Source organism: Archocentrus centrarchus, chromosome 3 (assembly GCF_007364275.1).
Source record: "Archocentrus centrarchus isolate MPI-CPG fArcCen1 chromosome 3, fArcCen1, whole genome shotgun sequence".
NCBI classification, from domain to species: domain Eukaryota; kingdom Metazoa; phylum Chordata; class Actinopteri; order Cichliformes; family Cichlidae; genus Archocentrus; species Archocentrus centrarchus.
Genome location: NC_044348.1, coordinates 1,630,870 through 1,649,151, shown reverse-complemented (window position 1 = coordinate 1,649,151; position 18,282 = coordinate 1,630,870). Strand labels below are relative to the sequence as shown.

Genomic DNA, 18,282 nt, shown 5'->3' with positions numbered 1-18,282 from the left:
TCATTTGGAGGTCAGAAATTTTTGCTGATGGCGGTTCATGGAATCCAGCATCTCACTGGAAACTTCTTGGTCCTTTGGTTCACAATGTCTGAGTGTAGACGAGTATTGCATTAGCCTGAGGAAAAATTAGCAGCACCTGGAGGAAGTACACAGCTTCCTGGTGGGCTGGAGTCATGTTAATTTTAGCTGCATCCGCTGTTTCAGAATAGAGTCTATGCCCTTACATACAAACACAGCTACAACTAAATGTCTTGTACCATTTAATACAATATTATCAACTTTTCAACTTAAGTAGCTTTAACCTAGTTACACGACTACATTGATTTTCAAATCCAGGATTCATAATTCCGGTCCAGGGTACTAACATGTTTTTTTTACTCTTGTTAAGGATATCAGACCTACATGCTTATCTACCCTTTGTTTTTTACCCATTTTTTATATAAAGTTTGTATCTGTATAAATATATATAATTTTTCCAGAATAAAAGCTATGCTAATTGTAGTAATTATTACTACATCAACTAACTCTGTCTATAAGCGTGTGGGTTATGTGTTTACCTGTGCTTCTAGTTGCTCTTCAGTCAATGCCATCATCTCATCATAGGTCATTGTGGAGAAGAGAGCGGCGTACTTATGGAGACGGAGACTCTTCAGCCAAGCAGGAACATCTGGGCAAGCACATTATCACAATCATCACTGGAGACATCACCTAACCTACAGAATCCCTTTGTCAATACAAATACTGTCTATAATACACAGAAATACATTTTATACATATTTAATAAAGACTAAGAAGGAAACCTGCAAAATAATATTTTAGTTCAAAGCCATGTCTGTAATGAAGCAATTCTTTGTTACACTATGGAAATCATTTCACCATGTGGTCAAAATTACAGACAACATAATCTCCTCTATAATGGATTATGTGAATTGGATTATACAAACCATCAATGAAGACCGTTAGAGCTACTTTCCTGTTTATCCAAATGACCACATTTTCTTTTTTTTTGGGGGGGGGGGGGGGGGGGGGGGGGGGTGTAATAGCCTCAGAGTAACACACACACACACAGACACACACACACACAGACACACAGACACACACACACACACACACACACACACACACACACACACACACACACACACACTTTAACCTAATTCAAGTTCATCCAACCTGACAAACTGCCCTGCCAAGCCCTCTTGCTAGATGCTTGAAAGGCACAAACAGCACACAGTCCTAAGTTTCTTCACAGAATTGGTCCTTATCAATGCTAGGGTCCAATGGTTCCTCTACCATTACTTTGGGGGACCAAAGAAAATAAATTATGTAAAATAAATAAAGGTTTTTTTTCCCCAAAAAATGCTTCAATATTGTAGTATAGTGGTACTGATTAGTGGACAACCTGCTCTTCCACCTGAGCCACATCCAATTTGTGGTGTATGTTTGAAAACTCTGCTGACTACAACAGGGAACCTAGCGTTTTCTCAGCCTCCACATCACACTCACTCCCACCAAATCCGCCCATTTAGGAGAGTACATTTGATCTACTCAGAAAGCCTTTCATTATCCATTTAATCTCATTGCTAAATTAGCTGCACTTACCTGGTATAATTACAACCTATATGTTTTCATGTTTCATTTTTGTGAAAGCATGTGTGGACTTAAAACTCACTGGTAAGTTCTGACATCTTACTTTGTCCCTTGATTCTTGGAAATGAACTCTCTCAAGTTGCCTTAAAGCCCACTATCTAGTGACACAGTCCCAGAGTTAGCATTGGTATTTCGGAGTGTCCCGTATTCCCTTCAAGCTTAACATCCACACACATTGTGTATCAGTCACCTCACGCCAATGTTTATTATAATTCAGAAGGTCATGAATGCTGAACAAGTGGTCTTTCTTACTCACCCCTCATGCCACTGCCCTCCTCATGGAAGGAACTGCGATGCAGACCTGAACCTCCTCCTAAACCAGCATCCTCCAGATGCTCACTGCCTCCACTGCCCGAGGAGGCGATGCTGCTTTGTGGTGAGAGAGGGGCATGGTCTGGGGCTGGGCCTCTAGGAGTCCGAAGATCTTCCTGGGAAAGCCATACATGACCCAGAGGCTGGTTGTTGGGGCCACTCATGGGAGGTGTGAGGGAAACGGAGCGCTTTAAGGGACTGTGCTGTTGGCTGCCACCTCCACTTGTAAGGACTGTAAACCAGCAACAACACCACTAGTCAGTCAGGCTGACTGGGAACATCAAACAGTTCAGTTCACAGTTAAGAACACTGAACATGAAGTAATTTTTGATACATCTACAGGCTTCTAATCTATATGTATTTGGACAATGACAATAGATGCAATTCTGCCTCTGTACAACTACACCTACTTCCTCAGGGGTGTTCCTGTCTTGTTAGATCTTGTGAAGGGTTTTCTTAAACATTGAATTGTGGACTCATTCACTTTAGTTGTCTTCTGTGGTCTCAGATATATGTTTTATACACAACTAACATTAGATCTCATTATCAAAGCTACTGTGTGTGTGTGTGTGTATTATATTACACACACACGCACACACACAAGAAGTGGCTGATACTAAAAAATCCTACCAATGGCTGGACAAAGCTGGGCTCAAAAACAGCACAGAGACAATAATCATGGCAGCACAGGAACAAGCTCTGAGCTCAAGATCAATAGAGGCTGGGGTCTACCACACCAGGCAAGATCCCAGGCGCAGGCTGTGCAGAGATGCCTCTGAGACAATCCAGCACATAACAGCAGGGTGTAAGATGCTAGCAGGCAGGGCATTTATGGAAAGCCATAACTAAATGGCTGGCATAATATACAGGAACATCTGTGTTCTGTCCAACTATAACCTGGAAGTGCCAAAATCAAAATGGGATTCATCCCCAAGGGTGGTTGAGAATGACCAAGCTAAGATCCTGTGGCACCTCCAGATACAGACAAACTGGTGATGGCTAACCAACCAGACACAGTAGTGGTGGACAAGCAGAGGAAGAAGGCCGTAGTAATAGATGTAGCAATACCAAGTAACAGTAACATCAGGAAGCACGAACACGAGAAGCTCGATAAATACAAAGGGCTGAGAGAAGAGCTAGAGAGGATGTGGAAGGCGAAGGCAACAGTGGTCCCCTTGGAAATTGGACCCCTCAGGGCAGTGACCCCCAAACTGGGAGAGTGGCTCCAGCAGATTCTAGGAACAACATCCAAGATCTCTGTCCAGAAGTGCTCAGTCCTAGGAACAGCTAAGATACTGCGCAGGACCCCTCAAGCTCCCAGGCCTCTGGGTAGAGGACTCAAGTTTGGAAAACAAAGACCACCCATAGGGTGAGTGGGAAAGTCTCACTGAGACTAAAATCTCTTTTTCTAAATAGATCTGGCCAAGTAGTAGAAATAAAAATTAGTAAAAGTTGTTCAGACATTAAATTTTTTTGTGTGTCTTTAATAAAGGCAACTAGAAAAACGAGGTTGCATTTCTAAAGCAGGAAATACATATGCCTCTCCAGTTTATATCCCCTTTGTGCTGTATCTGAAATCTTATTGTGCCTGTTTAATATATAGTGCACAACATTTCCCTCTGGGATTTTGAGTATGTCCTACTTCCTGGTAACAAGTCCACAAAACTATTTTCTGTTTCCCATGTTGTATAGAAGTGAAAATTACCTATGTGCCTCTTTACAGCTTACAGTGATGATAGAAAATGATTAGAGAGTACTCAAAATCTAAAATTCCTACTCAATACTGAGTAAACTACAGATTGTGACATGTTTCAACCTTTAAACATACTAAATGCCTCTTCAACCAATGGATGATTTTTTTTTTTGCTGTTCATGTAAATCCATTTCCAAGATATCCGTTTGCATGAAAAGACTTTCCTCTTTATTTCTCCATCCCTAAGTATGTGAAGTCTACTCTTAAGGGGTTAAACCAAGGTTATTGTTACTACTAAAATAGCAATACTTTCATCTCAAAACAGTTTTAGCATCACATATTTTCCTGAGACTGCTGAAGTGGATGAAGAGAATGAAAAAAAATGGAGTCAGAGCTTTTTTGTGTTGTCTGTCTCGCAGGGGTAAACTGCCACCAATACTCCAGTCTCTCTCCTCCTCCTCCTTCTCCTCCTATATGCGGTCCTCTTACTGTTGGCGCTATGTATAGGACGTCATGGGCTCCGTTTAAAATAGGTGCCCAGCTAACATTTCAAGTTCCAGTCCCTAAATATTAGCCATTTTCCCTAAATACAGTCTGCCACAAAGCCTGCCTTACAAGGGAATGGATGGGTGGTATGTGCTGCTGTGGTTTGGACTAAAGCTAAGAGTATTGGTGGGGTGTCATCAGGATGTTCTGTCAGTAGAACACAGGTTGATGTTGGACCATACTGCTTAGTCCTCACTGTGCCCAGATGAACACATAAGATGGCACATAATATAAATCAAAAGTCAAAATGCCTGAATGAGAAGGAAAAACACTGATCTGTTCCAATGCCAAAAGCATCTCCCTGTGATCATTCCATAATGCAATACCCACACAGTTTGCTTTCAGTGTGCCTAAAGCTTCTATTCATTTACATTTGTTTAAAAAAAATAAGAAAAAACCCACATCTGCTCACTGTCTCCACCAATCCTGTGCTGGTAGCTGCGGTAACTCTAGTTTGTCAGTTGTGAAATCCTAAGGTCTTGTGTGGGACTGAAGCTGTTAGCAGTCTAAAATACAAGAGGATCTTTCTTGGAGCAGCGAGCAGAGCTTTAAATGTGCCTTTATTTATAAACCTTCAGCTGTTTCTTTCATCTCCTAGGGAAAAAAACAAAACAAAACAAAACAAAAAAAAAAAAAAAAAAAAAAAAAAGACGCCTTGCATTCTTGTCCGGAAATATCCTGCTCTGACCATAGTTATGTTCAATTTCAACACCCCAGCCCTCCCTGTGTGTTGTCTTCCACCTAACACTCAGCCTCTGTAGTTGCTGTGCACTTGGTCTGCTCAGGGTGTATTAACTGCTGTGACTATTCATCAAAACTTGCTTGTGTTCAGTGTGGAGTGCAATTTATGTCTTAAGAGTGTGTTTAACGGAATTATAACGAAACAAGTATTCATAAAGAATTTGAATGTGTGCTGCCTTTTCTTGTATCATGCAGATGATTTTATGCTTTTTGTGTGATCGGGTTGTCCTCCCAGACAGACGGCCCATCAACAGACCTGTCAGAGAGAGGATGTGGCATCACTGAGATCTTCTCATATAGTGTAGTGCTTTTGATTTACTTGACTTTAGGAGGTACGCAAGCTAGTGCGAGCTGAAAGCCTTATCAATTTCAACATAATTTGTAACTGAAAATGATTCATGTTATTAACTAGTTAAAGTGGATCTCTCCAAACATCCCTCCTTTCCAGCTAAATGCTTTTATTCTTGGACTCTGCTTTATATTCATTAACTGGGCCTTGATGAAGTCACTGGGTTTGTTCACTCTTTTAATAAAAAAAGAAAGAAAGAAAAAAAAAAAGCCTGATAGCGCCCTTCCTCATTTCTTTAAGCCAACTCTCTTCTAATTGGCTATTCCTAGCAAACAAACGGTTTAACAGCAGCTGGGCGAGGCTTCTGTCTTAAGAGCCAGTCATGTGCTTAAGATGACCACATATGCATATTTATTCTCACTGACAAACAGAGCCTGACAAAACAAACTGGGTGTTTAGAAAGTCTGAGGTTTTTGGCTCACAGGAATATAAGCTGACCTCATAATTTGAAACTATAGCTATATTTAATAGGAGCAGCTATGATTTTAATAATATACAAATAAGTCATTAGACAAATTCTGAAATTTTGGAAGGTTTGGCAGGATGTTACAGAAATGAAACCACTGTATTACAATATTTATTACACTACTAAACACCACATTGTGTATATGAAACAAACAACAGTACATACTGATTTTATCAGCATGCAGACTGCTGTTAGAAATGAATTCAAGTACAAGGCACAGAGGAAAGACAGGACTTCACTTACTTGTGTTACTGCCTCCACCAGTTCCGACTGTATTGATGGTTGCTGGCACAGAGGACGATGGGTAGAGAAGGAGGTGCCCATTCTCACAGCCATGCTGCTGATGCCAGCCTCCACCTATTCCTGAATCCCTGGAGCTCTGCCACCCATTAAGGCGGTCATCAGAACCATAACGCTGGTGGTGATGCAAGGAGTACAGATTGCCTGAAGAAGAGGTGTTGGTGGAAGAGGAGGATCCAGAGGAGGTCAGGGTCGAAGGAGGTGTAGACTGGTGGTGATGATGAGGTCCGGCAGGAGGCGGCCGTTCCAGTGAGTCTCCTCGTGCGGCTGCCCTCTCCTCCAGGTGGTTGAGCCAGAGTGCCAGGGCAGCACGGTCTTCCAGGGAGGTGGCGGGGTGGATGAGGGCATAAGAAAGAAGCTGGCGAGACTCCTCCAGGTGATGGCCGTGCTCAATGGTGTGGGCCAGGATGCGGGGTAGCAAGCGCATGTACTCTCCCTTAGCTTCAACATTGCCGGGTTTGAGCAGCGGGAGATGGGTAAGGACGAGCGAGATGACGCGCTCCTTAGGCTCACTCTGCCACTGGCTAATTACACCTGCGGGACAAAATGAAGGAGAAAACAATATGGATCACAAACTAAAAACTCACCATTTAAACAGCACTTTTTTTTATGATACCTAAGGCGGCAGCAGAGGAGAATGTAATTTATAGATGGACAGATGAATTAGTGAACACATGTATGATTAAAAATAGAAGACACCAAGATGATGTCACATCATCCTTTTATTTTGTTCCTTCTAAAAACACCCAGGTCTGTAGATTGCTAATGGAGGCTATACAGCTTTGTACATAACCTGGAGGTCATGGAGCGCTATTGTTGTCCCAGTCAGTAGACCATTAGGGGTCCATTCCTATCATCTTGGACCAGGGCTATAGATACAAAGAGGTCAGGGCAACAGCTATGACAGCCACACAAATAGAGACAGGAGGCATAAGGAAGGCCGGCTTCACTTCCTGCTTGTGAGACGTGTCTGTATGATCTGCCCACAGTGGTTATTCTTAACGATACAAGTTGTGCCTTGAAATCCCATATGTGAGCTAGGAAAAAAAAAAAAATCCATCTGCTTACCCTCCTGTTCAAAGATATCCCAATGCCACACTCTGGTTTGTGGTGATGTACAGCTCTCTCTGCCCTGTCAAGTGGACAGATACAGTTCTGACTGGACAGATGGAAGACCCCCACCCCTGAAGCCTTCCAAACAAAGCTCACGTTTATATCTTCTCATGAGAGATGAGCAGTACCGCAGGGTAAAATTTAATATGGAATCTGCTCACAGAGTGGAAATAGCAGCATAACACACACACACACACAAACACACACACACACACACACACACACACACACACACACACACACACACACACACACTTCCTCAGGGCTGATACATATATTGATTATATAAAGGGAATTGATTGGAGTTTATTTTAAGACTTCCTCATTGTCATTTTGAGGGCAGGGTCTCTCATAATCTACAGCCTGTCATTTTCATGTTTACTGATAATGAGGACACTTAACCACAGCCATTGTGCTTTAACAGGCAAATATGATCCAAATGGACTTAAAATGCCCACTTTCTTGAACATATTCACCTATGTCAACAGAGACCGTTGCAGAGATGATCATTTGATTTTGGACTTTTAATTTGGACAGGCATCTTTTCACCTCAACACATACTCTGCTGCCACACTGGAGACTCAAATTAACAGAGTTCTGAAACAGCTGAAAATTTCTCCCAGTAAAAGTGGTCAAAAGCTGACTAGACTTTACTTTCCAATTCTGCAACCAATCGCTTGATTGAGAGGAAATCCAAGCTCTGCACCCTTCAGTGACCTGCAGTTGTCACAGAAACACTCAAAGACCTCAATTACACAATGAAAAACATCTAGAGAAAATGACCCCAAAGGTAGCAGACGTCCCAACAATCATAATCATAATATATTCTTATAATTTTACAAAAAAAAAATAGTATCAACACAGTATCATATCACAACCACCAGACAAATGCACATAAAAAAATTACCAGACATTAGAAACACTAACATTCTGTAACTAAGTGAAAAAACCTTACATGTATCACAAGAAAGAAACACCTTATCACAAAAAAAAAAAATCTGTCAAAACGACAGAGCCTTCAGATTTTTCTGTTCCACTCATAAGGCCAACCTCACCCACACTTTCCCTTTGCATCGGCGAGCAAAGCTGGCCCCCACTCACTCACAGCTGCGTGATTTAGTGATTTTTGTTTCAGATTCCTTTAGCTAACAGATCAGCTAATATGATGCCATGAATGGACAATAAATACTGAACTAGATCAAGTCCAGAAACAGATGGAGGCAGAAATTAGTTTGAGAGACGTGGGGGGAGGAAATAGATGGAAGGAATGAGAGTGAGGTGTGTGAGGGAGCCTTGGAGTTACTCCACTCTGACTCCCCTCTGCTCCAAGGATGATGTAATTCTTCATTCCTATGAATGAGACAAGCCTTACTCCATCTGGGAACAGGAATTGTTCCATGATTAAAACTTAGTTATATCCCAATGACTGGAAAACATTAACATGTAAAGCAAAAATCTTGAATACTCCAAGGAAACTTAGAGAAGCATTGGTACATAGCCATCTTAAAAAAGTTTAATTAAGTTTAATTAAATCAATATAATTTTAATTATTTTTGTCAAATATTTGAAATGACTTGAGCAGTGAGAACCATCACAATTTAGGGTCCATGAGAAGGCCTGACTAAACAATAATAACATCAGCAAGTAAGTGTCTATGTAAGATAGAATATTAAAATGATGTACGATACTTATATAAAAAAATGTTAGTCTTGAATCAGTGATACTAAAAAACTTTAAACACCAGCCAACATGGAGTTCCTTGAAAAAAGAAAATAGTATAGGAAACTTACACATCCCAGCATATACCATAATTATGATATGCTTAAGTAACATTCTCCTTCAAGGGTGATCAATTATTATTATTACTATTTTTTTTTTTCCATTAATGACTGAAGTCAGGACAGACCCCCTCCTGGAAATGATTTTCCTGCAGTTCTGATAATCAGCCTACCCAAGACTGTCACATCAAGTCAAGCAATTTAACACAGTTAACAGCTATCCGAAGGGTTGTGTGTATGAAAGGGGTTTGTGCTGTAGCTTCTCGCCTTCCCCTCTGAATTCAGTGCATATCAGTGTCCTCCCCTTCATACTTTCAGAAAAGAAAAAAAAAAAAAAAAAAAAAACACTAACAGAACACAAAAACCCTCCTGCTCGCCCACAAAGTGCAACATAAAGTTAAAAAGGAAGAATAAGACACTGCTAAACATCTGTAAATAAAGGGCCTTTTAAAATTAGTTTAAATAATGGCAGCACTGTTAGTTAGCAAAGATGTCTGGAAGAATTTTGTGATAATCTTGCACAACTATATGAAACTGACCCACAGCTGCAGCTGACCACAGCTAAAATGAGCATTAAATCAGCACTTATGTGAATGGATACCACTAACACATACATATGCACATATCTGTCAGTCAAATTCACTAGCCAGAAATTAGTTGTGTGTGTTCCATGGTGAAATAATAAGACAAAATGAGGAAAGGTTTGAAAGCTTCACACCATGAAGTCAGGAGGCCACTTCCAGCTTACTGAGAGATTACTCCAAGGTTAAAAGGTCAAGAGGTCAATGACCGAGCAATGCCTTCTTGCTACTCAAAAAGAGTCATCACAATCATCATATCTACCAAAGATAAATGGACAAATGCTTGGAAAAACTACACTGCTTATTACAAAAATGGACCTGATTTGACCCAGATAAACAGAGTACGAGTGAATAAGTGCAAAACCAACACAGGGTGGATAAATGTTAAGAATTACAAAAGAACTGAACCACACTCATAATGTTCATTATCATTCCATAGTCACCTAAGAAGATAAATGAAATTCAAAGGGGAGAGGATTACAAAAGCTTCCCAAAGCATGTCAGACTCTCTTTACTTCCTGACCTAGTATGGCCGACCCCACCATGAGCTTTGAAAGGAAAGTGCCAATCTCACCCAAGTAGAGTAAAGGAGGGTGGGGATGAAGAGAGGAATAGTTAAAAGGAGGTTACGACACTGACAGAGAAGAGCAACACTGGAAACACTGACACAAAACTACCAGCACCTCCTCTTATTTCTGACTCAGTGTTTTACTGAGATCTTTAGTGAGTGGCTCTGATGAACTTCTTCACCTCTACAAACACACCTGAAACACCTGTTTCTATAAGTAGACACAAGTGAGTTTAGTGAACAACAACCTGTGGTCAGGTATTCAACAATGTGAGGGAAAAAAAAAGTCAACCTTAAAATGTCTGAGTCCGAAACAGAGTGACATGACCAATTAAAGCAACAGAAATCAAAGTGAGAGACGACTCCTGTGTGGTATTAAATGAGGCATAGCTATGTTACTTTTGTCCTTCCACAGTAGACAGTCAGGGGCATGCTGGGAGATGATGAATCACACCAGCATCACAGAGAAGAAATGCTGAAAACGAAAGTCAGACTCAGACAAACAGTGAAATCTCAGAGAGAGGCTGACACAGCGTTTCCCCAATGTGAACAATGTCTGCTGGTGAACTCTGTGTGCCATCCTGCCCTGGCACTGCCCTCTGACACCCTCTCGGGCAACAACACAGCCCTTCCCCAGAGTATAATTCCTGCTCTGTCAGCCTCACATCAAACTGTCCACCTTTCCCCACAACATGGCCACTGTGCTGGCACAAGATGTACAAAAAAGACAGAAAGCACACAGACAGGAAAGAGAGGGGAATCACTTTAACTCTACACACTCACCAACAGTTTGCCATTCATTACTCAGCTTGCAATCACATTCTTGTTATGAACTAAAAAACAAACAAACAAAAAAAAAAAAATTTTTTTTTTGTAGTATTAATGCCATTTTTCTGTCACAAAGAAGCTGTTCCCATTCATAAGGTTGAATGCAAAGGTCTTGTTCTTGTCCTGCCATTGTTTTCTTTTTTTTTTAATATTGGGGAAATAAACAGCCTTTGCTGTGACACCCCTTACTCCAAGGCACTTTGGAGTGTGACTGATTTTTTCCCCTCCCTAAACATCTCCCTTAGCAAAGTCTATTAATATAAAACTGTTCAGCTACAGCAAAAATCTGAATGCAACCAGTTCTTACTTGTTCTGAGGAGGCTGTTCAGCTCAAATTCTGTAAGTACATGTGAGCACTTAAGAAAATAAAAGCCCCTTTTCACAAAATAAGCTATGAACATGTTTCTGAACACGGCCACAGCCCTGGAAAACCCCAGATTAACTTAAGTGGGTTAATAAAAATCATCCATCTTTGTGGAAAAGCAGCAAACTGTACTGTTATTAAGCAGGGTCAATAAATATTGTAGTGAGCTGATAAAACCAACTGAAATTTTGAATGGAATATTCGTTAATTAGCCAAAGCATTTTTATATATCTATTCATTCCATAATATATTAGTTTGATTCTTTGCATAGTTGCCTGTTCAACTAATATCCAGCTTCATTTTTTGCCAAAAAAGAGAAAACACTCAAAATAATATTGAGTCAACATAATGAAAAACATCTTAATACCAGATTTACTATTTTTATCATAATAATGATGTGTTTTTGGTCTATTTTAATGACAAGTTTCACTCCAGTAACTATGAGCAGATGACCACAGGATTCAAATCACTGACAAACAAGAAGGTGGCACTGGCTCATTACTCTGAGCTGTCATCCCAGCTTTTCTGCTCAAAAACAAAGAAACAAAGAAAACCGACCTCAAACAGCCAGGAATAGCAACAACTACTACAGGAAGTCACTTTAATTAATATCAAACTGGCTCTCCAAGTAAGAAGAGTTCAACTCTGACCCTGAGCTGGGCTCAGCGTGTCCTCTTCACAACCAACTCTGATCACAAGACAGGAGGCAGCGATGGAAACAATGTGATTGTTTTAGCTCATTTGTTACACATTGGTTATGTGCAAACACACCCCAATGAAGATTCTCACACACACACACACACACACACACACACACACACACACACACACACACACACACACACGAAGGCACATGATTCCACTCGTTCTAAATATAGATGGGTCAACAGCACACAAAGCCACAACACGGCAGCTAGCACAACAGATAAGCCCATATTAGTGGTTAGTAAAGGGACACAAAATCCCAATCATACTTGATGACACACTGTGTGTTGAACGTGGAGAAAGGGAGGAAAAGAAAATTGTGTAGTTTGATTAAATAAGTTTGAGGTTTTGGGTTCAAATTAGGATTACATTTAGGATAGAAGTATAACAAAGACACAGCTGATGTATAATTTGGGTTAGTAAGAAAAATCCTACATGCCTCAAGTTAAAGACCTTAGTGTGGGTTTGGCCTCTGAACCTCTGTCCTGTGCTTCTCCTGTTAGCAAAACAAACATAAGACTGGTTCACTTTGTCCCATTTCTGGCAGCTGCTGTTGATCCAACACTGTCTAACATGGCATGTTTCCTTTACCAACCAGAGGACAGCAAACAAGAGCGCTTACCAACGATAAACAGAGCAGGGGGCTTAGCTAGGAAAGGACCTACCAAGGAGGCCAGAAACACCACAATCAAAGAGACAAAAGACTGGTGGAGATGGAAATGTCTGAGCGAAACGTCCTGGGGTGACTTTTTAAACCACAAACACATAAAAATATTAAAGCCCGTCAGAAAACAAAACATGGATACATGAGAATGTCCATGTCCAGGGAAGTAATTTAGATAAAAAGCAGCTGAGAAAAAGGGTCTGGTGTGGGTTACTTGAGAAGAACAACTTTAAGAAAGGCTGAGTAGTAGATATTTGAAGTGGGGGGGGGTTGAGGAAAGGTTCCTGCTCCTGTTTTCCGGGTGGATTCTCTAGCTCAGCAGTTGGGAATGTGCTGGCATACCACAAGGTTTGCTGCTGGAGAATGCAGCGATTCCTAACGGATCCAAGTTTGCTCTCTCACTAAAACACACATGCAGACCAAGCCCCAGACCTATCCTTACTCACAGCCAGGCCTTCACACTTCAGAATCACTCACAATATCACAATGTCCCATCATTTGTTACCAAACAAGAGGATATCTGTGGAACATATATAAGAGCAAACCGCTTGCTGCATAAAGGAAAACAAATATTACTTGTAATGTCAGTTGCATAACTTCAAGGCCAGTAACATTACAAGATTTATTTATTTGTGCAGTTGTGTTACAACATACACAGATATGATGATGTCAATACAATTTATGTGGCACATTAAGAGTAAGATAACTTTGAGGTGGCAGAAAGTGGGTCTTTGGAAGAAAGGATCTACAAAAACATACAAATTCATAGAAGTACACAAGTCATGGTACAGAATATTTTTGATGAAGTACAAAAATATGTATAAAGTTTATTTCCCCCCATTTATTTAAAAAAAAAAAAAATCAGAAGTGCATAACTCTTAATTCTTGTAATGTAAGACACTTGAGCACTTTCCACTCAAGCACACACACACACACACACTAGAGAAATGAGGGTTGGCTCAAGACATGCAGAAAGTACTGTATGCATTTATTTTGTTTGTTTATTTTGTTATTATGTCTCTCCCTTCATCCCAACCAGTCACAGCAGATGACTGCCCCTCCCTGAGCCTGGTTCTGCTGGAAGTTTCTTCCTGTTTAAAGTCAGTTTTTCCTTCCCACTGTCACCAAGTGCTGCTCATAGGGGGTCGTTTTGACTGTTGGGTTTTCTCTGTATTATTGTAGGGTCTTTACCCACAATCCAAAGCGCCTTGAGGCGACTGTTTGTTGTGATTTGGTGCTATATAAATAAAACTGAATTGAATTTTATTAATGAATGTAAATCTTTTGGGCAGCATGGTGATGTGGTGGTTAGTGCTGCTGCCTCACAGCAAGAATGTTCTGGGTTCAAATCTAACATCTGGCCCGAGCCTCTCTGCGTGGAGTTTGCATGTTCCCCCCGTGTCTGCGCAGGTTCTCTCCGTGTACTCTGGCAGTTATTCAATTAATGAGGTTAGGTTAACTGGTGATTCTAAATTCCCCATAGGTCTGAATATGAGTGTGTATGGTTGTCTGTTTCTGTGTTAGCCCTGCAACAGACTGACAACCTGCCTCTCGCCCTATGACAGCTGGGATAGGCTGCAGTCCCCACGTGACCCTGAGAAAATTACACAGAAGAAAATGGATGGACTGAAAGTTTACCCCCTCACTACATTTATGAATTGTAACCCTGACACTCTGGCAATATTGCTCACCTGAAATGTATGCAAATAAAGCAGAATGAATTGAGTGAGAGAGTGCATGTTGTGACAAGCAGAGCAGGCAGGCTCCCACAGGCCCTAATACAAACATGGGGCTCTGTAAGGATGAAAAGGAAGAGGAGTCCCCAACCTGTCAATTACAATAAATGTAACTAATACGGAACAGAATCATATAAAATAGACTTTTAAAATTTGGAAGAAAAAACTTGAAATTGCTTAAACAGCAAATTACTTATAATACAGTTTTGAGCGTGAATACTGGATAAAGGTCAGGTCATACTGAAAAGCTGAAAGTTGTCCATAATTGACTAGATAACTAACAAGTTGGCAAATGCAAACATAGCTGAAGCAATCATTTTCATTCACACTGGAATCATTTTTTAAAATTACATTCACATCCCATCTGCAATGCAACTGTGGTGAAGAATGGAAATGTGCCTAAAAAGTGGTGCTCAGCCATCAATTTTTACCCAGCCCAACACCAGCGGTACAAAGGCTACACAAAGAACATCCTGTCCTATCAGTCACGTTCAAGCTAAACACGAGAAATCTTTCAAGTAGGTCGAGGACACTGTGTGAACAAAGCGAATCTTGAACAGTTCTCTTCCCAAAAGTCACTGAATAATTCACCAGCAAGCATCATGTGAGAAGATTTTAAACATGAAAGAATGGATGCTGCAATGAAAATTTCATGTTCTGTTTTAGGCCAAGAGTCTCATCAAAATCATCAAGTTAAAGTAGATATTTAAAATGACAGATGAACAACAGATGACAGTACCCAACAGTCCCACTATGGTATACACTCATTTCCACTTTTCCAACTTGGAGGATGACATTTGAGTATATTTGGACTACTTTTGTCTGCTATATACATATTACATATGCAGGTAGATTGGCTACTGCTCCCCACTGGGCATCTTGGGCAGACTGGTAACTTTAAAAATACATTTTGGCTCTGAAGGGGAAGGGTCCATCATAAAGGTGTGGGGCTTTCATAATCCAAAGGGAAGGGCCACAGTACCATTTTAAAAATGTATCAGATTCTAATCAGTAGTAGGAAAAAACCTTCAAGCCTTTAAAACAAATGATATGGTGATGTTTTAGTGGACACGCTACCACTGAAAGGCTGGCCTATATGGATATAGCAGAGATGGATATAAGTCGATGTCATGGCTTAAGATAATTACTTATGGTTCAACTTCAGAACTGAAACCTAAGTCCACTGCTAAAACTGAGGAAGAGAGCAGTGAGGGAAGATCTATACCTGTCTAAATAATTATTGTGCCTGACACGTGAAGCTCAACGAGAGGAAACAGACAGTCCAAACTGTCAGGAAACCAGTCAGCAGGTGATTTACGCCGCTCTCACTGCTAACTCTCTCTTGGGCACATGCTCGTCTGATCTGGATATTTGAACAATAGACTGCTTTAAAAAAAAAAAAAAAACCAAAAAAAAAAAAATTACTGACAAGCATCCGTTTCATGTTAACATGCAGCCTCCTTTCCTTCAATCAAGCACAACAGGAGTGTCTGTTACTGTCAGCTCAGGCATTCTGTGATCTGCGAGTGAACAGAGAGCCTAACGCTGTAAAAAGCAGTACATTTAAAGTGATATGAGAGAAAAATGCATTGATTCTTCATTTACAGAAAACTGAAGATTGATGATGTGAAACACTGACAAATCCATCTGCGTAATCAGCTGATTAAATAATTTCATCTTGTACACTACTGTTAAAAAAAAATGGTCTAAGCTTTCCTGCTATATCACTATGTTTTCATAGCACAAACCAGAAGATACTAGACAGAAGACTAAATGACAAAAAAAAAAAAAAAAAAAAAAAAAAAAATTCTAAACTAAAAATAATTACATAGCCTCACTCAAAAAAATAGACCACAGGAAATGCTTAGTCCTCCTGTGTTCAGATCACACAAGTCACTTTTGATGAATTAAAGATTACTCTGTCCCTCCAAGGTGCTTCAACAAACAGAGAAAGAAGCTGTGAGAGATTCCTGTGCCTCACAATAGAACAGGAAGAGGAATGCCCTTTGTAGCAGTCTTACACTGACATAGCCAGGACACCTGGTCAAATTATAGAACATTACACAAAGCACTGTTCTCATCCGGTTATCACATTGTGTGCAAGTCTCTGCGTGTGTATTCAGCAGCGTTGGGAGTGTGGTAGGTGTAAAGTATGCCTTTTCCTCTTGGGTGCTTATTTATTTATACTGTGTAATGTTTTAAACAGTAGCCGATGCGAGAATGTGTGTATGTGCTTAAAGTGGGAAGCACCTGCCTGACTGTCTGTGTGCATGTGTGTGTCTCTCTTCCTTGGGAAAAAGGAAAAGCATCATTATGACTGCTTCAGATGCCGACATCCTGCTTTATCGGCTTCATCAGAGAAGAGCGACACTCACAGTATCCAACATCATTTCACGGGCGCTCTGAACGTCATTCAAGAAGTCTGCCAAGTGAAAAACATCCAGGTGGTGACAGTACTGTGACATGCTCTTTGACCTCATTACAAGTTAATTCTTCAATTGAGAGACAAAGTACACTATTAAAAATTTAGTCATATACTTTATCAATGGATTCTTTATTAAGACAGGGCAAGCCCTTAATTTTGGTTAAGTGACATGCTCATGTGATGACTGTCTCCAGCAGTGGGGGAAGTTTCAAAATAGAAGAACATGGCTGCAGTATGAATGGAAGACAATTCCTTGCTATCCTTTACTCTGACCCCCCTCCATTCTCACTTCCTCTCCAGTCTTTCCCAACATCCTCTCCTCTCGCCTGCTGCAGTATTAAGTGGATGCATGTCTGGAGGAAGCAGGGTGGGGGGCTAAAAGCAGGGCAAATGATTTTTTTTTAGTCTACCTGTAGATGTGTACGCTGCACTACAGTGTTGGGGAGGCTCTGAATGTGGCAGTCACAGCTATGCTGGGAATGCGAGCCTCTGCTCTGCCAGGACTGGACTGGAGAAGCCCACAACACTATTTAAGGAAATGGCAGTCAGGGGCCCATCAGCCGCTCTCATTTCTCCGTCTTTTCCCCTGCTCAAAGCCACATTTCTTCCCTTATACAACTATTTTCCTTTGTGGAAGAAAGGATTATATGCATACCTGTTGGGAAGTAGCAGCACACATTTACACACACACACTCACTACTGTACTGGTGGTGTGGTTGGGGTAATTGTTTCTGGTACATTTGTGAGCTTAATAGGGATGCATCTTTGTAAAGTGCTTTAGTGCTGTGGTCTATTAAACAACAAAATCAAACAATGAGCCAAAGAGATGTGTTATGCAAGGGGACGTTTCAGACTAGTAGAAGATAAAGTTGCTCGATTATGGACAAAATATCATGAACTGGATAAGCGGAAGAAAATGGATAGATGGATTTATTTGAATCCTGATTTTCCTGTGGGTTAATCTGTGCGTAAAGTGCTATCAACCTTATATAAGTCACTGTGTCCAATCCAAAAAACAATAGAATGTTTTGGGTTTTTTTTCTTTTCAGCTACTGATTTTGGATTGGACAATTCCATCGGTCAGAAACGGCTGCTAATCAGCAGTCACTGAAGACAAAACTGAACTGCAGAAAGACCCACAATCACGCTGCAGCTGAAGGTGGCTGCAGTAAAGGCCTAGCAGGCATCACAGGATTTTCATTCAAGTATCATAAACAAGCCTTACATTTAACGTGTTAGTTTGTCCAATTAATTTTGAACCTATATGTATAAAAATGATAGTAATTCCTAATTTAAAATATAAATCTTTCTGCAGTGATATACAGAGGCAAATCTAGGATGTGCTGCACAGTATATTATGTTTTATACTGCACTTTATCATGTCAAACATATCTTATATCCAATATTGAGAGAATGATTTAATATACATACCCTGTCATTTGGGTAGACAGCAAATGTAAAGC

General features: G+C 40.5%; 1 protein-coding gene across 2 annotated transcripts in view; it reads right to left on the bottom strand.

The window, feature by feature from the left end:
- Positions 1 to 18,282, bottom strand: part of samd4a (sterile alpha motif domain containing 4A) — a 53,483-nt gene that overhangs the window by 20,032 nt on the left and 15,169 nt on the right. For both annotated transcript variants that reach the window (XR_004019696.1, XM_030725887.1), the window contains exons 3-5: positions 6,001 to 6,591; positions 1,907 to 2,194; positions 558 to 667 (exon numbers count right to left, since the gene is read on the bottom strand). Coding sequence is in view for 1 of the 2 variants with exons in the window: in XM_030725887.1 (XP_030581747.1) it covers positions 558 to 667; positions 1,907 to 2,194; positions 6,001 to 6,591 (989 nt within the window). In the remaining variant the exon portion in view is untranslated. The remainder of the gene's footprint in view (positions 1 to 557; positions 668 to 1,906; positions 2,195 to 6,000; positions 6,592 to 18,282) is intronic.